Source organism: Phacochoerus africanus, chromosome 10 (genome assembly GCF_016906955.1).
Source record: "Phacochoerus africanus isolate WHEZ1 chromosome 10, ROS_Pafr_v1, whole genome shotgun sequence".
Taxonomy (NCBI): domain Eukaryota; kingdom Metazoa; phylum Chordata; class Mammalia; order Artiodactyla; family Suidae; genus Phacochoerus; species Phacochoerus africanus.
Genome location: NC_062553.1, coordinates 4,875,609 through 4,897,555, shown reverse-complemented (window position 1 = coordinate 4,897,555; position 21,947 = coordinate 4,875,609). Strand labels below are relative to the sequence as shown.

The 21,947-nt window shown below is 54.1% G+C and overlaps 1 protein-coding gene across 3 annotated transcripts in view; it reads right to left on the bottom strand.

The window, feature by feature from the left end:
- Positions 1-21,947, bottom strand: part of EVC2 (EvC ciliary complex subunit 2) — a 129,947-nt gene that overhangs the window by 95,532 nt on the left and 12,468 nt on the right. For all 3 annotated transcript variants that reach the window (XM_047798747.1, XM_047798746.1, XM_047798748.1), the window contains exons 4-7: positions 19,316-19,384; positions 16,506-16,692; positions 12,099-12,208; positions 7,163-7,216 (exon numbers count right to left, since the gene is read on the bottom strand). In XM_047798747.1, coding sequence (XP_047654703.1) covers positions 7,163-7,216; positions 12,099-12,208; positions 16,506-16,692; positions 19,316-19,384 — 420 coding nt within the window. The remainder of the gene's footprint in view (positions 1-7,162; positions 7,217-12,098; positions 12,209-16,505; positions 16,693-19,315; positions 19,385-21,947) is intronic.

Genomic DNA, 21,947 nt, shown 5'->3' with positions numbered 1-21,947 from the left:
AGCGACTGGCACTTCAGAACTTCAGCACTGAGTTTCCAGCCCACCGCCTTCACAATCCCTTTGAAACGATGTCTAAATACCAACATACTTACTGAACTTTCACCAGAGGCAAAGGAATTTCTTTTCAGTCTTTCGAACAGTGCTTTCGATTCAGCATTCACATTTCATATGTGCAAAAACCAACCTTGGCTATAATTGCATGTGCCTGAACCTCTCTATTAAGCGTTACACCACAATGGCTGCCATGTTTGACTTGATGTTTGGCTGTGTGGTAATCTTTCCTGACATCTAGTTAATTAACTGACTGGATGAGGCCAGAGTTGGGTGTAGGAAAGACAAGGAGGAAAGAGACCCAGGCTCTACTCCAAGGAGCTCGGCATCCTGCAGAGGGACCGCCAGGCACACAGGCTGGGGTGACATGTATGGCTGCGCAAGGAGGGAAACTGAAGACTCGGAAAGAACAAAGACCTTCAAGAGGTGACTTAAGGGCACAGGACAGTGAGCCAGGCCAGGAGGGGGGCGAGCCAGGCAGAGGGAATGGTGTGAGAAGGACCTGCAGGTGGCAAGAGATACAGCCCAGGTCCCAAAGAGCAGGTGAGGGATTTGCAACATCTTCTTATGAGCTGAGAGGGATCACTGCAGGTTTTTATTTTCTTTTTAGGGCCACAGCTGTGGCATATGGAGGTTCTCAGGGTTGGGGGTCAAATCTGAGCTGCAGCTGCTGGCCACAGCCACAGCCACGTGGGATCTGAGCTGCATCTGCAACCTACACTGCAGTTTATGGCAATGCCAGATCCATAACCCACTGAGCAAGGCCAGGGATTGAACCTGCATCTTCACGGATACTGTGTCAGGTTCTGAACCTGCTGAACCACAACTGGAACTCGCACTGCAGGATTTTAAGCTGGGAAGTAACACGGTCAGATCAATATTTTAGGAGCAATCTGGCTACTGTGTGACTTCAGCCTGGAGAAAGGTAAGCCTGGATGTCATAGCCAAGGGAGACATGAGGGCCGGAAAGGAGGCTGCAGGAAGCAGTAAAACATGCTCATGAAGATCATAGGCCCTCGTTGGGGGTTCAACTCTCAGCTCCGCCCCCACCACTCTGTGGGACCCCAAGCCTCCCCCTCTCTAAGCTGTGGTTTCTCCATCTGCGGAACAAGAGCAAAAGTCTTGCAGACAAACTCCACTGATAACCATTTTCAGTCCAGATTTCAAAGCATCTATTTACCTTTAACTTCATTATCTAAGAGTAAAGAAAAAGAGGTGGCTCGGTGACCCCAGCTTTCTTGCCCCCAGAGCCCCCACTAACTCTTCTTCTCATGTCTGGAAAAGAACCATCTGTTAATAGCACCCCTTTAATTAGCGGGCAGCACAGTCCTTTTATATTCCACCACGGCATTTAGGTAGAGCAATGCCAGACAAAAAAAAAAAAAAAAAAAAAGAACTGCTTTAAATCCTTAAAATCCAATAACAAATTACGAGATCATGAGGGCAAATTCTTTATACAGCTTGACTTCAATTATAAATAAATACATTCATAGACTTGCACAAAGCAAGAAACTACCATGCTAGCAATGGTTTTCTCTGCTGGTGGGGGACTGGGCTCATGCTGCCTTATTCTTCTAACTTTCTCCGTGTGTGTGTGTGTGTGTGTGTGTGTGTGTGTGTGCGTGCGTGCGTGTGTGTGTGTGTGTGTGTGTGTGTGTGTGTGTGTGTAGAGGGGCCTACCTCCTCCCCTTAAACAGAAAGAGTTTGAAGGGGAACCCATACAGAATGATTTTCCTGGGAGAGATTTCAGGGGTAATTGAGTGGAAATCCTTCAACTGCTTGAAGAAGCTGAAGTCTTAGTGACCAGCTGACCCTTAGCCTTGGGGGCAGTGCTGAGGGCAGAGACCCTGACAACGCGGGCAAGCACGAGAACTCGGAAGTGAACCACAAGGAGGGAAGATCACACTAACTGAGGCTGGAATCTAGTGAATGAGGCTCGGGTTACAGAACAAACTGTACAGCACGACCCCAATTCTCAACAGCACCCTCAAGCTTCAGGACCACGGCCAGTTCCCGGGGCCTCTCAGGACCTGATTTCCTACTCTCAAACGAAGAAGTCAAACTAGAGACGTTTAAAAGTCTCTCCTCTAGGCAAAAATCCCATTCTGATGTCACCCAAAATGTATTCGGTGCCAACCAGGGGAATAAGCTCAACGTCACAGATGCCAGGGTTTATCAGATGTCTCGGGGCCATGGCATCCTAGCAAGGGATGCCACCAGCATGCCTGGGGGAGGCAAAGGAACCACAGAGGCCGAGAGAGTCATTCAGGGTCCTGCAAGACGTTGAGGCCCAGAAGACAGGAAGATTAGCACGTGCGAAAACAGAGTGGTGTGGAAAGCCCAGGAGCGCCACGTCGCAGGGAGATGGCAGAGGTCACCTTTCCTGGTGGATCCTGAATACGAACCTAAGGGAACTGGGCTTTAATGGCAAGTGAGCAAGCGGGTGTTTCAGGACAATTGCTACAGTGAGGACAGTGGGCTGGGGAGCAGGACTGGACAGGCCAGAGGCTGGGGTGACCCAGAGAAGGCAGACGGGATGATATGTGACTGCATCCCTCTAGCCCCGACTTAAACCCAAAGCCACACAACTTCGCCAGCAGTTCCATGTTCCCTCCAACAAGCTCAAGGGCACACGCTGGAAATCCTTGCATCTGAGGAGTCCTTATACCGTTCACAGCTGTCTACGGAGGCATTCTTTATCTTATTAACAGGAGCTCTTTATAAAGACATGAATCCTTTTTAATGTATGTTTCAAGTATTTTCCCAAGTTTGCCACTTACCTTTCTCAATGCTGTTTTTAAATGTGAAGTTTTCAACTCTTTTGCACACTCACATCCGTGGTTTCGCTCTCCGGTTTATTTTTCACAGCATGTTAACCAATCATCGACTTCTTACAAATTGTTGTATCTGTTTAGATTGAAATCTGCTGAGGAAATTCATCTTCACTTTTCTTCCAAAAGATCTAGTTAGTTGCCCCCAAATTTATGAAGGAAGCATACTCTTCCCGCGGATCTGAAACCGTACATCTGTGTAGATGACCTATTTGGTCCCACTGGTCTGCATTTCTTGCTTCTTGCAGGACCTGCGTACAGTGTTAGTGTAGATTTCTTCTCTTCTCTTTTCTTTTTTTCCCCCGCTTTTACCTCGGGTATCACCTGAAGGTTCCCAGGCTAGGGGTTGAATCGGAGCTGCACATGCTGGCCTACACCACAGCCACAGCGACTCGGGATCTGAGCCGCATCTGCAGTCTACACCACAGCTCATGGCAACACCGGATCCTTAACCCACGGATCGAGGCCAGGGATCGAACCCGAGTCCTCATGGAAACTGATTGGGTTGGTTACTGCTGAGCCAGGACGGGAACTCCCTGGGTTTCTAATTGTTTGTATCTGCTGGAGCAAATCCTCCCACGCTACTCTTGTTTCCAAAATGTCTCATCTGGCCTCATAGATGTATTTTTAGGTGTAACTCTGATTGATCTGCTGACATGCCTTCCCCAGATTCCATTGGAGTTACCCTCTCAGTGACTCTGGGTGCCGTAACAGTTGGTTCACATGTCTCCCTCTTGATTAGATCCAGATCCTTGGAGCGAACCACAGCGACCTGTCCTTCCGGTGCCCAGCTTCGTGACAAGAAGCAGTAGTGCAGGCGCGCCCGTGGAGGCACCTGTACTCAATGTCCAGCAGAGGGCAACTGTCCTCTCCAAGAGCCTCTATTCATCCAGGAGCCAGAAGAGGTGAGAAGACTTCCTGGGATCTCAGATGACATAGGTCAGTTTCGCCCTCAGGAAATTAACAAGAAATTAAGGAGGTGACGGGCTCTCTTCCAAGCGGCGCACGTCCCAACTTGCACACTGGATTACTCAGTGTCTTTACTATGTATTTTTTAACTGCTCGATGAAAATGTCAGCAGAGCTTACACCTCACTCCTGAGGTTCTCCTACTCGTCAGTACCACACTTTCCTAGGATAACGACATTATCTTGGCAGGTGCCCGGTCAACTCCGCTAGAACACGCACTGCCCCTGGCAAGGGCCAGGCCTCACCCTTGCATGCACCTCAGTGGTGCCAGGCTCTGTGCTCATGCCCAGGAGATGTGGGTTCACATCCAGCCGACAGTCAAACAGGCTCAACCTCGATGTCAGATCTTCCGAGGCATATTTTAGAAACCTCTCCTCTACTATTTTTTTATTTTTGAGGTCACACCTGTGGCAGAGAGGAGTTCCGAGGCTAGGGGTTCAATCAGAGCTGCAGCTGCTGGCCTGCGTCACAGCCACAGCAATGCCAGATCCGAACCGCATCTGCGACCTACGCCACAATTTGTGGCAACACCAGATGCTTAATGCACCGAGTGAGGCCAGGGATCAAACCCCATCTTCATGGATACTAGTCAGGTTCTTAACCTGCTGAGCCACAGCAGGAGCTCCCTCTCCTCTATTTTTAATGAAGTCCTTCCTTTAACATCCAACCGAATTCTCACCTCCTCCAAGAGGGCTCTGCCATCATCCAGCGCACCCAGCCCACCTCGGCCTGGTCAGCATCCTTGGCACATACCATCTCTGTGTCGGGTCTCATTCAACCTCATGACATCGGTCACACCTGAGGGGCGTGGTTGGCTTTTTCCCCCTTGTTTCATGTCTCCGTGTGGGGGAAGCGATGCCGGGTGATGGGTGACCTGAAGTCTCCTCCAGACTTCACGACACCCGATAACGTGCATGAACCTGACACACAGGCACAGCACAGGCGCGGCCTCTTGGGAACGTGAGCTTGAGACACTGACATGCACCATATTCATTCACGATGAACACAGAGCCCCTGCACAGCGGTAGTGCTGGCGGGTGTAATGTGCGGGGGGCGTTTGCGGAGCACTTAAACAACACCCAGCAGGCACGGCGCTGAGTGCTTTACCGGCATCTATCTGTTTCCATCGACAGCCACCCTAAGAGGTGGGTACTACTATTCTCCTTTTACAGCAAGGAAACTGAGGTGCAGGGCGGTAAGGAACACGCCCAAGGTCACATACAAACAGTGGACGGATGGGGATTCAAGGTCAGGCTCTGATGCAAGACCCTGCTGCCTCTGCAACACTCTAGGGCCATCACCCACCCATGCTTCATCTCCCCTTGATGGTGACCTTCTTTTTTTTTTTTTTTGTCTTTTTAGGGCCACACCCGCGGTGTATGGAGGTTCCCAGGCTAGGAGTCGAATCGGAGCTGTAACTGCCAGCCTACGCCAGAGCCACAGCAACCCAGGATCCGAGCCGCGTCTGCGACCTACACCACAGCTCACGGCAACACCGGATCCTTAACCCACTGAGCAAGGCCAGGGATCGAACCTTTGTCCTCATGGATACTAGTTGGGTTCATTAACCACTGAGCCACGACGGGAACTCCAGGGCGGCCTCCTTGAACGTGGGCCACTGGCAGAGGTCACCTGGCACAGGGGTCAGGGAGGCCGAGGTCCAGCCCACTGCTCCACTGCCAGGTCTTGTCCCCATAGTGGGGGCACCTGTTCCCGCTTCTCCTGAAGGCGACGTGTGAGCTGGGAGCAGCCCCGAAGCCCTGGGTGGGGCTCATCTCTATCCACGTGAGGGGGTCTGGGGCCCGGAGGAAGGGCTCATAAATATTGATGAGTGAGTGCCCTCTGCCCTTCCCGGCAATGACACCGCCATCAGCTCCCTCCTCCGCTGAGGGCGGTCGCGGGCACTGGTGACAGTCAGCTCAGTCACAGCCACCTACCCGTGCCACCTACCACAGCAGGCACCGTGGGAGACGCGGGAACGAGTCAGAGGTGGTCACACATCTACCAGGAGAACTGTCTGTCCCTGTCTGCCTGACTCTGGTTTTGGTCCCGCCTCTCCTGGGCAGGAATTCGGCTCACTAGGAGGCAGTGGGGCCCACGGCCCAACAGCAGGGCTCTGGAGCCAACGTGCCTGGCTTCAAATCTGGTTCTAACACCAGCTGTGTGGAAGGCCTGAGGCTTCCATCCTATGCGAAGTGTGCTCACAAGGCTGGGCCTTGGCTGGGGCCCGGGACCTCGGATTTCTGCGGGTTCCCACCTTCCAGATAAGAGGGGCTCATAGGGTCTAAACTGTTGGGCAAGGGATGTGGTTTACACTGAACGCTTGCTGTCCTGCTGGGAGTCTGGAGGCCTGGCAGGTGCCAGGCAGAGGGAACCCTTGTGCCCAGGGCCCCAAACAAACCCTGGTCCTGCGTCTCTGATGAGCTTCCCTGGGGGACGACACTTTACATGTGTTGTCACGGCTCAGGAATTAAGTGTGTCCTGCACGTGTCTCTGCCAGGCGAGGCCTCTGGAAGCCGCGCCTGGTGTCCAGACCGGGCCCCGTGTGGCTGTTCACGTGGCTGATTCTGCTTCCCACCCTCTCTCTGTAATAAGTGAGCCTGAGCATAACTACGTGCGCAGGCCTGTGAGGCCTTCCAGGGCATCACTGCGCCTCGAAGTGGTCTTGGGAACTAGACCACCAGCCGTGTGACCTTGGACAAGGGACTCGACCTGGGTGTGCCTCGGTGCCCCATCTACGAAATGCAGGTGATTAAAAAGGATGCTCCGTGCCCCACCATTGTGGGGGGAGCAACTCAGCTCCGCATGCTAAGGATGCCTGGCGCCTACTGGGGGCCCGAGAAGCACAGAGTGTGGTTATTCGGCGAATAAACAGGTAAATGCGTGCATGCATGAGCCGTGGGTGTGAGTGCTGAACACACATGGAGACGTGTCCGAGGTGAACAGGAGAAGCAGGACTTCAGGGCCCGGGGAAGCTCTGGGAAAACAAGACCTGACCACCCGCTGGCCCCAGGTGGACCCTGCAGGGCAGGGACCAGCGGCCGAACAGACACAGATGGGTGGGTGGGGCCCCAGCCTGTCCAGGCAGTGACCGAGCCGTCTGGCCCAGATGAAGGGGTCATCCAGGAAGCCAACCAGACAGCCTCCGCCACACTGGGGGACCCCAGACTGCATGGAGCCCCCAGTCTCGGCGCATCTGTGAGGTGAGGGCCAAAGGAGGGCCCCTCCCTGCGGCTCTGAGAACAGCAAGAGACCAGGCACCACGGGCAGAAACAGACGCCCTGGGGACATAAGGCCCCCATTTCCTCTTACCGTTATCTTCTCGTCCGTTGTGATGGTAAGAAGGGCTTTCAGCTGCGTTCTGTTCTGGAAAAGAAAAGAAAAGCGCTTGAGTGGACAGGTTTTGGCATCTGACACACGGGGTGACATGCGGTGCCTCTCCAACCCACCGCGCCTGGAGCTCCAGCAGCCCTTGACTGCTGGGGGTCAGAGCTGGCGGGGGCTGGGTGCTAAGGTCCCCGAGGGCTCCTTCTCTCCTGGAAGCGTGTGTGAAATCCAAACACCCGTTTCCCTGGTTACTAGGAAAACACAGGCAGCGGGCCCTCGTGGTGACGTCCTTGGGATCAAGATCGGGCAGGACTGGGGTGAGGGTCGACCCTGAAGCTTAGCCTCCCTGTGCCCTGGAGCTGCCGTCCTCATCCTCCGGGGTCGGGTCTGCCCCCTTCAGGAAGAGGAGGGAATTGCAGGCCCTGATGTCACTGCTGAGACACCCCCCCTCCCCCGCCCGTCCCCTTCTGAGGTTCCAGGCCCCCCTCCAACCCCCACCCCCTATGTGCCTGCTCCCAGTGCCCTTCCAACGCTCCTCTGCTCAGAAAGCTCAGGAAGCAGAAAGACACAGGGTGAGCGTTGTGACTGCTCTGTCTAACCGCGTGGTGTCTGAGGAGATGGGCCAGGAGAGCATGGGGGTCTTCCTGGGGGAGGAGGCAACTGGAAGGCTGTGCAGGGCAGCGGGAAGAGTCGGAGGGCCCTTCTGGAGTCCGGCTCCATCACTCTCCAGCACTCCGGCGTCGGGCCAGGTGTGGGCCTCTCTGGGCCTCGATTTCCTCATCTGTGTAATGGGAGTTACAGTCGACTCACAGGGTTGCTGTGAGGGTTCATGACAAGAGTGCCTGGCACGTCGGGAGGGTCCTACGAAAGGATTACTGCTACTGGGTGAGGCAGGTGGTGGCGGTCATTGCGTTGCAGACAACCTGGCCGGGATGCATGGAGCCCGAAGTCCACGGAGCCAGACAACCCTGTGGGATTCCAACACGGCCACTCGGGGGCATTTCCCCCTGACCTGAGTGTGGTCCTCCCTGATCCACGCCCTGCAGTTCTCACAGCGGCTGCGCTGGGGCCCCCCAAGCCCTTCAGGGCCCGCAGGACAAGCTGAGGGAGGCGTCAAAAGATAATCAAAACGCTGCAAGCTTGCTTTTTCAGGAGGGAAATGGAAATTAAAAAAAAAAAAAAAAAAGCAGGAGTTTCCTTTGTGGCTCAGCGGTAACGAACCCGACTAGTGTCCATGAGGACACAGGTTTGATCCCTGGCCTCGCTCAGTGGGTTAAGGATCCGGTGTTGCCGTGAGCTGTGGTGTAGGTCACAGATGCGGCTCAGATCCTGAGTAGCTACGGCTATGGTGTAGGCCGGCAGCTGCAGTTTGGATTTGACCCCCAGCCTAGGGAACTCCCCATGGTGTATGTGTGGCCCTAAAAAGACAAAACAAACAAACAAACAAAAACAAGTCTCTGAAGAAGAGACACATATGACAATCCCTTGGCGCTTCCTGTTCCTGTGCTTCAGAATATTCGAGACGCCCTGTGAATTTCAGGGTCTTCTGGACCCACGGAACCAGTGCCTGGTTTCCTCTGCTGTGCTCGCCTCTCCCTCTGGCCCCTCCTCCTGTGTTTTCTGACACCCGGGGTCTAAGCAGAGAGGGGCTGACGGTGCTGTGCCACCCGGCTTGTCTGCATCTCTTTGCAAAACACAAATCCTCGGCCCCGCGGCGATTACGTTGACTCCGAGGCTTGAGAAACAGATGCCGGTCTGAAGTGAGGAAACTCGGGCCCCATGAGATCCAGGGGCGGTTCCATAAGGTGGGCGGGATGTTTAGACACTTTACAGTAGGGAGCTGGATATGAATGTTCTAGCTTTTTCCCTCTTGACCTCCCTTCATCTCGGTCTTGTCTCATCTAACCTCATGTGAACGTGGGGCGCATGTGTGCACATCTGTATGTGCACGTGCACGCGTGGGTGAGCGTGTGTTCAAGAACGTATGTTCCACATATGCACACACAGCGCATTTCTGACAGCACCTACCTCGTGCTCTGAGGATCGGGAAATGGCAACTACTTCTTTTGCCCCTTCCATTGCTCACGCACCGATTTAAAAGGTCAGAACTAGGGGAGTTCCCTGGTGGCCTAGTGGGTAGGATGTGACGCTTTCACCGCTGCGGTCCGGGTTTGATCCCTGGTCTGGGAACGAAGATCCCACATCGAGCTGTCGCGTGCCATGGCCAAAAAATAAAGAAGTTCTAAGAAAATAAGTAAAATGGCAGGACTGGAAGAAATCTGCAGGGACCACCCCTACCCCTCTCATTTTTCACGGGGGGAAACTGAAGCCCAGAGACACTGAATTGCTCCTGAACACCCTGCAAGGGCAGCGTTGCCGCCTCTGAAATAGCAGACACCGGCTCCACCCTAACTTGAAGGATTTCATCTAGCTGGGCACCTGCAGTTTTATTTTTATTTATTTATTTATTTATTTATTTATTTATTTACTTTGTTTTTTTGTCTTTTCTTGAGCCACTCCCGCGGCATATGGAGGTTCCCAGGCTAGGGGTCTAATTGGAGCTGTAGCCACCGGCCTACGCCAGAGCCACAGCAACTCGGGATCCAAGCCACGTCTGTGACCTACACCACAGCTCACGGCAACGCTGGATCCTTAACCCACTGAGCAAGGGCGGGGATCGAACCCGAAACCTCATGGTTCCTAGTTGGATTCCTTAACCACTGCGCTACAACGGGAACTCTGGGCACCTGCAGTTTCATATAACTCCTTTATTCTCCCATTTGTAGTGTGAGCCTCTTCAGAGCAGAGCAGGCCGAGGTTCCCAGTGAGTCTCACTCAGACTTTGATCGTTTTCACCCTCCAATACCCTCGACCTTCTCTGCCTCACACAGGGAGGCCCAGGAGTCCCCCAAAGACACTGTCAAGTCCAGCCAGGTGAACCAGGTGGAGATCGAGGCCGAGGCGCCCCTCCCTGCTGTCCAGCACTCATCCGCTCCGCAGACACCGGCCTTCCACCAGCCACTCCTAAAGCAGGTCTAGGAAGGGCGATGCCGTCAAACGCAGGGAGGCAGGAGCCCAGAGCTCTGGGGTCCCCAGGGGGGCAGGGGCCCTCTCCGCTCTGTCCACACAACTGCCCAGAGAGCCCTAGAAGGCTTGGAAGGCAAAGGAGCCCGCAGGCCATGTGCAAATATACAATCATCTCTGTACCTTGTTAGACAGAGACAGTGTAGGGCAATCTCCCTTTCGTAGATGAGAAATCTGACGCTCAGAGAAGTCAAAAAAGACCAAAAAACTGCCTGAGAATCATCAGTTCACGGATCTGTTCATTCACTTACTCAACAAATATGTACGGAGCACCCAGCGTGTGCTGGGCTCTATTTCTGGCGCTGAACACCCACCTGGGAAGAGAGTGATGGGGTCCCCGGGCTCACGGAGTGGCACTGTAGTGAGGGGTGGGGTGGGGCTGAGATGCCACAGACAGGCACCAAGCAAAGCAACAGACAGGCCCCATCAGGGCGTGACGGCCAGAGATGTGGCCCTGGAGTCGGTGGAGGCCCCCCGTACGCGACCCCACACCTCCCGCTGCCGCATCAGCCTCGCCGGGCACTTCCGGGAGGCGTGCAGCCGCCCTGGCCCAGGATCCACACCGCTCTCCTCGAGGAGGTGGGGGCTTCCGGTTTCACTGGGTTTCTGAGTTTCCCACTGGTGGTTTCTGACGGTTGCCTTATCCTAAATTTTGATTTTAACGTAGCCGGGTTTCCGTCCTTTGAATCAGGGACGGTATTCCTTCTGGAGCATTTCATCTCCACTTTTTATCCATTGTCCTCGGTTCTTGACTTTGCCCTCCATGGTTTTCTGAGACATCTGTCTTTTCTGACAGTTTTATACAGTTTCCTCGCATCGGGTCTTTACCTTTGGGGAATCTTTCATTTGATTTACTTTTATCGAGGGTGAGTTTTCTCCTTACAGCAGAAATGCCGCACGCAGGCCTGTCCGCCTTGGGTGGAAGGAGCCAGCTGCCCTGAAGTCAGATTTTGATTCTGTCACATGACCTGGGAGGCTCCTTTCCCGCATCTATCAAAAGGAACTTTCTCCAGGGTCTGAAGTCAGAACCAAATGACCAAAGGAACTAGTGCAGGAGCTCCTGGGGGACAGGGACAGATCGCCTCTGTATCCCCGGGGGGGCAGGGCGCCCGCCACGTGCCATGCAACCAACCACATCCACCACCCACATGGAACAAGACGGGGCTACAAGCTGAATCACGTTCCCCCAAAATCCATATGTTGGAGCCTTAACCCCAGCACCTGAGAAGGCGTATTTGGAGACAAAGCCTTCACAGAGGTGACTAAGATCCAATGAGGTCATGAGGATGAGTCGCAAGCCAATATGATCGGCGCCCTTATGAGAAGAGGCGGTTAGGACACACACATGCAGAGGGACGACCATGAAGAGGGCCGTCTACACTCCGAGGCCAGAGGCCTCAGAAGAAACTCAACCTGCCCACACCCCGATGCAGACTTCCAGCCTCCAGGCCTGCGATCAGATACATTGCTCTTGTTTGGAGCCATCTGGTATCAGGCTTCTCGTCCCGGGAGCCCCGGCAAACCAACCCAAGGCGGAAACTACTGACGGAGGGCTGGCTCCGCACAAGACCCAGTGATGAGAAATGCACATCTATGGATTACAGGTCCTTATAATCAGGCCCACGCCGGTTAACGCGTTAACTCATCGTCACAAGGAGCCACGACAAAGTCTGGTTCCCAGCAAAGTCTCTGAAACCCCTGGGCCCGAGCACTCGTCCAGAACCTAGTATCACCGAATGCACGGAGGACGGAAGGCAGGAAAGAACGCCCAGTGGATGCTGTGCCCAAGGTTTCTACGACGGTGACAAGACAGGAGTGAAAGGCACGAGGACAGTACCGGTGACGAGGTCTGGAAGGAGAGCAGGGCAGGAAGCACGAGGACCTCTCCACTCCCGACGCCTCCGGCCTCGAGCCAGGCTGTGTACTGCACCGAGAAGGAGTCTCCGACTGTTCAGAGGGAAGACACGCGCGGGTCAAGAGCGGGCCTCTGTCACCCTCCCTCCCCCGAAAGCCACACATCCAAAGAGGCCAGAGTCACCGCCAACGGCCCCTTCGACCCCACAGGCTCCTTAGCAGGGAGGGTGACCTGGGCAGCTGTGCTCTCAGGAGCCCTCTTTGTTTTTTTTTCTCTTTTAGGGCCCCACCTGCAGCATATGGACATTCCCGGGCTAGGGGTGGAATTGGAGCTGCAGCTGCCAGCCGACATCACAGCCACACAAATGCAGGATCCGAGCCACGTCTGTGACCTAGGCTGCTTGAGGCGACGCCAGATCCTTAACCCACTGAGTGAGGCCAGGGATCGAACCCACATCCTCGCAGACACCATGTTGGGTTCCTAACCTGCTGAACTACGATGGGAACTCCACAGCCCCCCCCCCTTTTTATTTCACTTGGCAGGGCGGCCAGCAGGTGCCCCCGCCCTTTCCAGCCCTGCCTGAGGCTGAGGCGGGCCAGTCTTTGTAATTCAGGGGTCATTTAGCGCACACCCTTAGGACACCCAGAGCCCTTCAGCTTTGTTCCAAGTCCAGATGGAGACTCGTTTATTCCCAACAATCCCATCCACACAATGAAGGAAAAGAGTCTCTGCTGGACTCTGGGCCTCGGAGGACAGAGCCACTTGAGCTGCCTCCCTGCCACCTTCAGGCAGCGGGTTCCGTGGGCACAGTGAGGGGCACAGACGCAGCGCCAGACTGGGCCTGGGAGAGCGTGTGGGGGGATGGTCCCTCGGGCTCATGAAGGGTCCCCTCCAGCCTCACCGTCTCTGTTTGGCCCTTGGCGGCTTAATTACAGAAACAGCAATGCTTCCCTCGGAGATGGGTTTTGACCCAAAGCCCCTAGAGGTCAGGACGGAAACGCCAGTTCTCAAGAGAAGGGGGCTCTGCCCCTGGAAGGGGCCACACTCATTCCCCAGCCCAGGGGGAACAGCAGGCCCAGAGTGGTGGGTGGAAAGCGACCCGGAAAGAGAGCAGGTGACAGGGTGGCCACCCCTGCAGGTCTGCAGGTTTGCAGGAGGCAGCGGTGTCTCAGCTCCGCCTTCTGCAGCTGGAGCCAGCGTGCCCTGGGGACCCTTCCTCTGCTGTTGGAAATGGACTGTGCCCACCCTCACTGCCAAGGGCGGGTTCTTCCCGCTGAGCTGACGTCCCGGCTGGGCTCCGGGCGCCTGGCAGGAACGGAAGGCACCTTGCAACTGAAACCGAGAGAAAGGCCTCCATCCCTGCCCTTGCTGGCGGATGCCTCTAAACCGCAGCCAGGGCCTGGAGGGGACCCTGACTGCCGGTGTGGGGACACAGCTGTGTCTGCCCAGGGGCTGAGACTGGTGGCTGCTTGTCTCAAGCGGGTGGATGCAGAAATGAGAATGAAACAGCTTTGAGATGAAATTTACATGTCACCCCACGTGCCCATTCTCAGCCTGAGATTCAAAGAATTTTGTCATCTATTTACAGAGTTGTGCAACCATCACCACCACCTGATTTTATTTTTTTATTTGAGTCCCTGTTTTTTGTCTCCACTTTCATTTATCCCACGTTTTTCCCCCTTACAATGAAAAAAGAGACCTATTTTTTTTTTTTTCGGAGAAGAGGGAAGCAGTCGTAGCATTTAGTCAATGCGTTGATCGCTAGAACGTTCTGTGGTGATGGGAGCGCTCTGTCTGTGTGTCGTTCAGCACAGGAGCCACCAGCCACACGTGGCTGCTGAGCACTTGCAATGCGGTTGGTGTGGCTGAGAAACTGGGTTTCGTTTTATTTCATTTTAATGAGTTCAAATTTAAAAAGCCACACGCGGGTAGTGACTGCCATGCTGGCTGGTGCCTTGGGACGCTGGGACGTTGTTTCGTCACCACCTCTGATTCAGAACATTCTCACACTCGAAAGAGAAGCCTTGTGCCCGATGGCACTCACTTTCCAAAGCCACCTCCACCCCAGGCACCACTAATCTGCACTGGGGGACTAACTGGCCTTTTTTTTTTTTTTTTTGGTCTTTTTAGGGTTGCAAGTTCCCAGGCTAGGGGTTGAATCGGAGCTGCAGCTGCCAGCCTGCGCCACAGCCACAGCAACGTGGGACATGAGCCTCATCGGCGACGGACACCACAGCTCACCGCAATGCCGGATCCTTAACCCACTGAGCGAGGCCGGGGATCGAACCTGCGTCCTCATGGATCCTAATCGGGTTCTTAACTTGCTTAGCCACAACGGGAACTCCCTAACTGGCCTTTTGGACATCTCGTAGAGATGGAATCACACAAGGTGTGCTCTTTCGGTCTGGTTTCTTTCCCGAGCACCTGTCTTTGAGGTTTATCCATGTCGAGAGGGTATCAGCACTTCATTCAGATCCAGTAACATCCCACCGTGCGGCCAGACCACACTGTGTCCACATGATAAGGCTCTTGTGTCCCTTTACCTCTGGAAATTTTAAAAAGGGAAGCCTGCGAGAAAGTTGGCATCCAACTCATTCAGCTGCTGAGCCAAGGGGCTGCACCCTTTCCACTGCTGGGGGAACCCCAACCCCTTCCAGCAGCAACAACCCTCTGGGGGTGGGGAGAGTCTGGACAGAAAAAAACAATCAGAAGATGGTCTGGGGAATCTTTTAAAAAATTTGACTTTGGACTTCAAAACTTACAAGGGTAAACATTTTGATCTCAGGAGTTCCCACTGTGGCACCGTGAGTTAAGAATCCAACTCCAGGAAGTTCCTGCTGTGGCTCAGCAGTAATGAGCCTGACTAGTATCCATGAGGACACAGGTTCGATTCCTGGCCTTGCTTAGTTGGGTAAAGGATCCAGCATTGCCGTGAGCTGTGGTGGAGGTCACAGGCTCAGCTCAGATCCTGCTTGCTGTGGCTGTGGTGTAGGCCAGCAGCTGCAGCTCCAATTCAACCCCCAGCCCAGGAACTTCCATATGCTGTGGGTGCGGCCCCCAAATGAAAAAAAGAACCTGACTCTAGCAGCTCCAGTGGATGCAGAGGCTTGGGTTCTATCCCTGGCCAAGCTCAGTGGGTTGATGGATCTGGGGTTGCCACAATTGTGCTCGGATTCAATCCCTAGCCCGGGAACATCCATATGCAGGGGGGGTGCAGCCATTTAAAAAAAAAAAAAAAAGTTTTGGTCTCGGGTCTTAATGCCTTTTGCACTTGAATATACTAGGATTTCTATCAGTAGGGGATTCATTTCTGAACCTTTCATTTCTCCCTGAGAGTTTGCAAAAGGAAGGTGCTGGCAGGTCCTTGTTAGAGCATCTTTGTGTGAATGAACTCAGGGCTGTCCTTTAATCATGTCGCAAACCCCCTGATGTTCCTTGTGGAATCGCATGGCTGGATGTGATCTGAACGGGTATTAGAATTAGGGGGAACGCCCAGCCTTGCGTATAGAGGGACCTTTGAGTTTATTTCAAAAGTGCGACACCCTGAGTCACTTCCAAAGACTTCACAGGGCAGGAAAAAAATCTCTCCGTCCCACCGGCCATCCCAGAAGGACACACGCAGGGGCAGTGGGTGGGGGTTTGGGGGGAGCAGGGCTGTCCTGCCTCCTGACCAACAGCTGATCTCCCTCCCCACGGCCCTCGTCGTCCCTGGCAACCCTCAGATTAATGACCAGTACAGAGAGTTTGCAGAACAAAGGGACAGCGATCGGCAGAGGAGGCACCTGTCACCACCCCTGACGCTTCTGTCCGTGAGCCTGAAGCAGGGCTGGCCTCTCACTGGGTGACGCACCCCTCCGATGGGAATTCTGGGGTGCACCTCTGGTCAGCCCATCTTCCTCGTGGGGTGGGCTGCTGGCAGGAAGCACGACCGCTCTGCTCCTGCAGGAATTGGGGCGCCGACCCGAGATGGCCAGTGGGGGACAAAGCCCGCCGACCTCTGCCGGGCAGTCAGCCAGCACTCCCCGGATCAAGCTCTTCGCTTTAGCGAGTGCTGGTAATTTTGGTATCTGGCTGATGTATACACTGGGGTTCACTGTAAACTCTTTGTCTGCGTTTGACAGGTTTCATAATAAATGTTGAATATATACATTTTAAAAATTCGTTTCCCAAATCCCACCTGTTTCAAGCTAAGTGAGAAATCCAGCTTCCTGGCCACAGACACCAAGCAGGGCGTCTCCTCCTCGGATGCCCCCATCGGAGAATCCGTTTGGAGGCTTAGCTGCACGAACTGGTCATGTGTTGAAGAACAGGCCTGCCTCACGTCCTGGGCCCTGCATCTGCCCGTGGTTTCACCATGTCCTCCCCCGGACATCACGGCCCTGCTGTTACCTTGCAGGAACTTCTTCCTGAAAGCCTGGAACCCCCTGGAGGTCTGGTTTCCAGCCGACTCCCTCACGCTCAGGCCGGTGACGTTGTCCAGCAAGAGCAGGTCAGAGAGGTTGGTGGCTGAGGGCGCCTGGGTGTTGTGCACCAGCAGCTGCACGTGGACCACCGGCCACTCGCTCTGCCCGGTCACCTAGGACAGGAGGGGCAGTGAGGCCAGACACGCGGGCAAACCCGATTTCCCAACCCCAGGCCCCAGCTCAACCAGCACCCGTTAGGTCTTCAGGCAGAGGTGGGGGACTCCGGCTCAGAGATTCTGAGAATTTATCAGGTCCGAGTTCAAAGGCACCGGAAGGATTGGGACTCCCGCCTGCCAAGCTGTGCCCTGAGACAGTTTCAAAATTCTTAAATGCTGGGCCATCACGCCACGGAGGAGCTTAGGAAAACATCCACGCACAGAACCACAGTCAGGCTGGGGAAACTGACGGCTGGTGTCACCAAACAGTGGCTCTTTCTTACTCCATCATTTTGAAGACTCGGCCCCAGCCGCTGCAGGGTCTCTGACGGTCACGTGAACTCCAGCACTGCCCGGAGCTGGTCTCCCATCTCCTGGTCAGTCTCCCACTTCCAGAATCTGCCTGGCCACGAGTTTGAATAGCTCATCTGTTGGAAGCCATCGGTGGCCTGAAAGCTCGGCTCCCCCTCTGATGTCTGCAACCTGGCCCTGCTCCTTCTGTCTAAGCCCGTCTCCCACCACTGCTGCCCTTCCTGCAGCCCCCCGCTGCTGAAAGAGCCCCAGGGGCAAAGACAAGACAGCCACAGCAACGCGGGATCTGAGCCACATCTGTGACCTACACCAAAGCTTGTGGCAATGCCAGATCCTTAACCCACAGAGTGAGGCCAGGGATCGAATCCACAACCTTGTGGACGCTAGTCAGGTTCTTAACCTGATGAGCCACAACGAGAACTCCAAGCTGTGAAACTTTGTGTATAGGATATTGGCACCTATGTAAAAAGGGGAAGAAGGAAGGTGTGTGAAGGTACGTGTGCTTCCCCCCCCCCCGAGTCATAACTGCACACCCGTGGCAGAAAGTGTCTCTAGAAGGACATGTGAGAGATTGGCAGCACCATCTCGATCCAGGAAGGGGAGCAAGAGAGCCAAGGGCCTGGGCTGACGTGAGGGCTGTGCAGCGCATGGCTGGCTCAGCAGGCTTGGCCGTCCAGCCCCTGCACCTCCCCAAGAGAGGACTGGGCCCTGGACCAGATGCTGGGAGACGAGCCACGAAAGCCCTGGGAACATCCTGCCTCATAAGAGTGTCTTTCTTTTTTCTTTTTTATATTATTATTACTATCTTTTGTCTTTGTAATGTCTCACTGTGGCACATGGAGGTTCCCAGGCTAGGGGTCGAATCGGAGCTGTAGCTGCTGGTCTACACCACAGCCACAGCAACGCAGGATCCGAGCTGTGTCTGCGACCTACACCAGAGCTCATAGCAACACTGGATCCTTGACCCACTGAGTGAGGCCAGGGATCCAACCCAAATCCTCCTGGTTACTAGTCGGATTTGCTACCTCTGAGCCACATCAGGAACCCCTGATAAGAGTGTGTTTATATACCTATGGCCTAGGGCGGCAGGTGGTCTGCGCTAATGATGTGATTCACGGTGGGGCCCTGGGCCGAGCTGTGTTAAGCGACCTGGGTAACCAAGGGCAGCTCCAAGGGCAGCTCCACGCCCACGTGACTGACCTTCCGTAAAAGCCCTGGACTCTACGGCTTGAGTGAGTGTCCCTAGCTGATGCCATTCATCACTGGTGGGCACATTAGCTGCTGGTCCTTCGACTCCACCAGGACAAGACCGGCTGTCTTGGGCCTGGTCACTCCAGACCCCTGTCCTAGGTGCCTTTTGCTTTGCTGACTTCGATCTATGTCACGCTGCTGTCATCAATTGTAACTGTGAACAGAACAGCTTTTCTGAGTTCCCTGAGTCCTTCTAGAGCACCTCGGAAGCTGAGGGCGGGCGTAGGGACCCCCAACGCAAGGATCACGTGAAAGCCACCCCACGGGATTAGTAAGGACTGAAGGCCTAAAAGCCATTAAATAAATTTTTAAAGCATCAGGCACCACATCAATGCTAAAATCTGAGAGGAAACAATACACTTTCTCAATTTCAGTGATCACAGAGGATTTTCATTAACAACTTCATTGTTACCCAAAAATCTTAGCCCCACTGCTGATGTATAAAATAGAAGAGCCCTCGAAGTTGGCTTGTGATGCAACAGGTTAAGGATCTGGCATTGTCACTGTGGCGGTTTGGGTCACTGCTGTGGCGTGCATTTGATCCCTGGCCTGAGAACTTCCACCTGCCTCCAGGGCGGCCAAAAATAAAACATATAAAGAAAACTAAAAATAAAAAAAAATAAAATATAAAATCCTGCGGGTCACTTCCTCACTGGTGTTCAGACATGGGTAGATAACCACATGATTTGAAGTTTTCTTTTTTTCTTTTTAGGGCTGCACCTGCGGCATCTGGAAGTTTCCGGGCCTGGGGGTTGAATCGGAGCTGCCGCTGCCGGCCTGCACCACAGCTGCAGCAATGCAGGATCCCAGTCACATCTTCAACCTACACCACAGCTCATGCCACCATGGGATCCTTAACCTACTGGGTGAGGCCAGGGATGGAACCTACATCCTGGCAGAGACTATGTCGGGTCCTTAACCAGCTGAGCTGCAACGGGAACTGCTGAAGGTTTTAAAAATACATAACGCTACTAATCTATCATTTTAGCAAAGGTACAAACCACCTGTGAACACTCACCACTGCACATTTCTGAAAAATTACTCCGTTCTCAGAAGTTCCTTGAAGATCTCTTGAAGTATCTCCATGCTATGATAAAATAGAGAAATTATGTTAAAATGAGAAACACTTCACACTACACGGGTTAAATAAAAGCACCAGGTGAGCTGTTAGAAGAGGGTAGAGGGGTTACTTCCGCTGGCGTAAGTTCTGGTCCTGATTTTTTTTAAAAGAGTATTTCAAGACTGGAACTTATAACCTACGAGGAAAGAAGACAGTGGACGTGTGATCACACAGGGCTGTGTCCTGGTCTGGGTGCGTGTGAATGACTCCAGTGCCGCAGGGACTCGGCAAACCAGGGCTGGCACTTCAGCAAGAGGAACGTGAGCAGGGCTCTGGACACATCCTTTAATGACGGCCCACGTGTCCTGTGCGCCTGCTGGGAGTCACTGCTGGGGAACCCGGCCACACCACAGGGACGGAGTCACCGTGGGCCGGACCTTGTCGGGGCGCCTCCCGCAAGCTGGACTCGTCATCAACGGAGGGAGACTCCACCCAGGTCAGGCTTCCTCCAGCCTCGGCTCCCCGGGAAGGACACCAATGGGAAGCCAAGCCTCGCCCACTAGTTGCCAGCCCTGCTGCCCCTCGTAATTACAACCAATATCTGCTCATTGTCACCCTTACCCCCCACCCCGATGGCCCCACAGCTGCAGCATGGACAATCCTGTAAACGGAACTGGACACTGACCTCACTCAGGAAGCTTTTGGGGGGGGCCCGCCCCCGCTGCCGACCCCGCCTCCCCGCTGCCGGCCCCGCCCACCTCTATCTGCAGTGGGTGGAGCCTGACTCTGAATCACAGAGTAGAAGGCTCTCCGTGACACCAACAATCCCAACAACGGCGATTCTTTCCCACGTGCCAGGCGTATGCCCATCTCACAGAACACACCCGAATCCTAGTCCTCCCGTTTTCAAGACGCGGAAACTAAGGCTCAGGACGGTTCACCCGCTTGCCCAAGGCTGCACAGGCAGGAAGCTTGGCCTCTACCCGGGCTCCGTGCCTCCACATCCTACGATTCTTCCAGTGAGAGTGGGACCCTCTCACTGCAGAGACGTGAACAAAGACACAGGGCGGGGAGCGATGTTCCCGAAAACACGTTGACCACGTGCAGCCTGAGCTCCCAGGCCTCTGATAATGCCTGAGTCTCTGCCCTTCACCCCAGCCTCCCACTATGATGTGCCAGGACCCCGACGAGTCCCTGAGGGCAGGCGCCTGGCTTTCTCATCCTCTGATCCCCGCATAGCGTCCTGCAAATAGCAACCAGATAAACACAGCTGACTGGGCAAAGCCACGCAGGAGGGGGTGGGACACACAGCACGCAGGTGCTGCCCTGAGAGGGGATGAGCCACTCGTCACTGGGGAGGACTGCAAAGGAGAGAGATGACCACCACAGTGGCTGAATGGCAGCGCCACGTCCTGCAGCCCAGAGCCTGGGAGCGTGACCAGGAAAAGGGGTCCTTGAAGATGTGGTTAAGCAAAGGCTCTCAAGATCATTCTGGATATAAGGCAGGCCCTAAATCCAGTGACAAGTGTTCTTATTAGTGACAGAAAAGGAGAAGACACACAGAGTGAAGGTGGAAGCAGAGCATGACAGCAAATGTTACGTGTCAGCTGGCTGGGCCACGGTACCCAGATACTTAGTCAAACACATCCCGATGTCACTGTGAAGGTACCTTCTGATGAGATTCACGTCTAGGCGGGTGGACTTTGAATAAAGTGGAGCTCCATAGTGTGGGTGGGCCTCACCCAATCAGGTGAAGGTTTCATGAAAAAGCCTGAGGTTTCCCCCGAAAGCAAAGGGGATTCTGTGGCAGACCCCATTCCAACTTGAAGTGCAGCTTCAGCTCTTCCCTGGGTCTCCAGTCTGCTCTGGAGAACAGACTCACAACCATGCAACATGCACTTTCAATAATATGCAACACACATATTCACCAAAGGAAACCTACAACCACCATGACAAACCCAAAACCCCATACAACCACCAACATGCCAACAAACCACACAACAAACACACAACCGCCACACACACAGTATTCACACCCACACCACACAACCACATGAGCAATTCCTTCAGATAAATCTCCTGTGTGTGTATGTGAGAGAGAGAGAGAAAGTGTGTGTGTGTACATATCGTGCCAGTTCTGATTCTCTGGAGAGTCCGAACATAGAGATTGGAGTGATGCAGCCACAAGCCAAGGACATGACAAGCAGCTGGAGAGACGAGGATGGAGTCTCCCCTACGAGCCCTCAGAAGGAGCATGGCTCTGCTGTCACCTTGACTTTGCACTTCCTGCCTCTGGAACAGGGAGAGAATAAATGTCCTAGTTTTAAGCCACCAAGTCCGTGGCCATTTGTTCTGCAGTCCTAGGAAAGTAATAAAAACGCTTAGTGGGGGACCAAGAAGGGGCTTGTGCCCATGGCAACCTGTCAGCTGAACCCCATGTATCCGAAGCCATTTTAAATCATGAACGCTTAGGTCAAAGACAGCCCCACAGGGAGCCAGCATGTTACCCAGTATCTGAACAACACATGGGGAAGGAACAGAATTAGACGCAGGGGCTCTAAAGCCTGGTTCTGCCACTTCAACCTGTGGG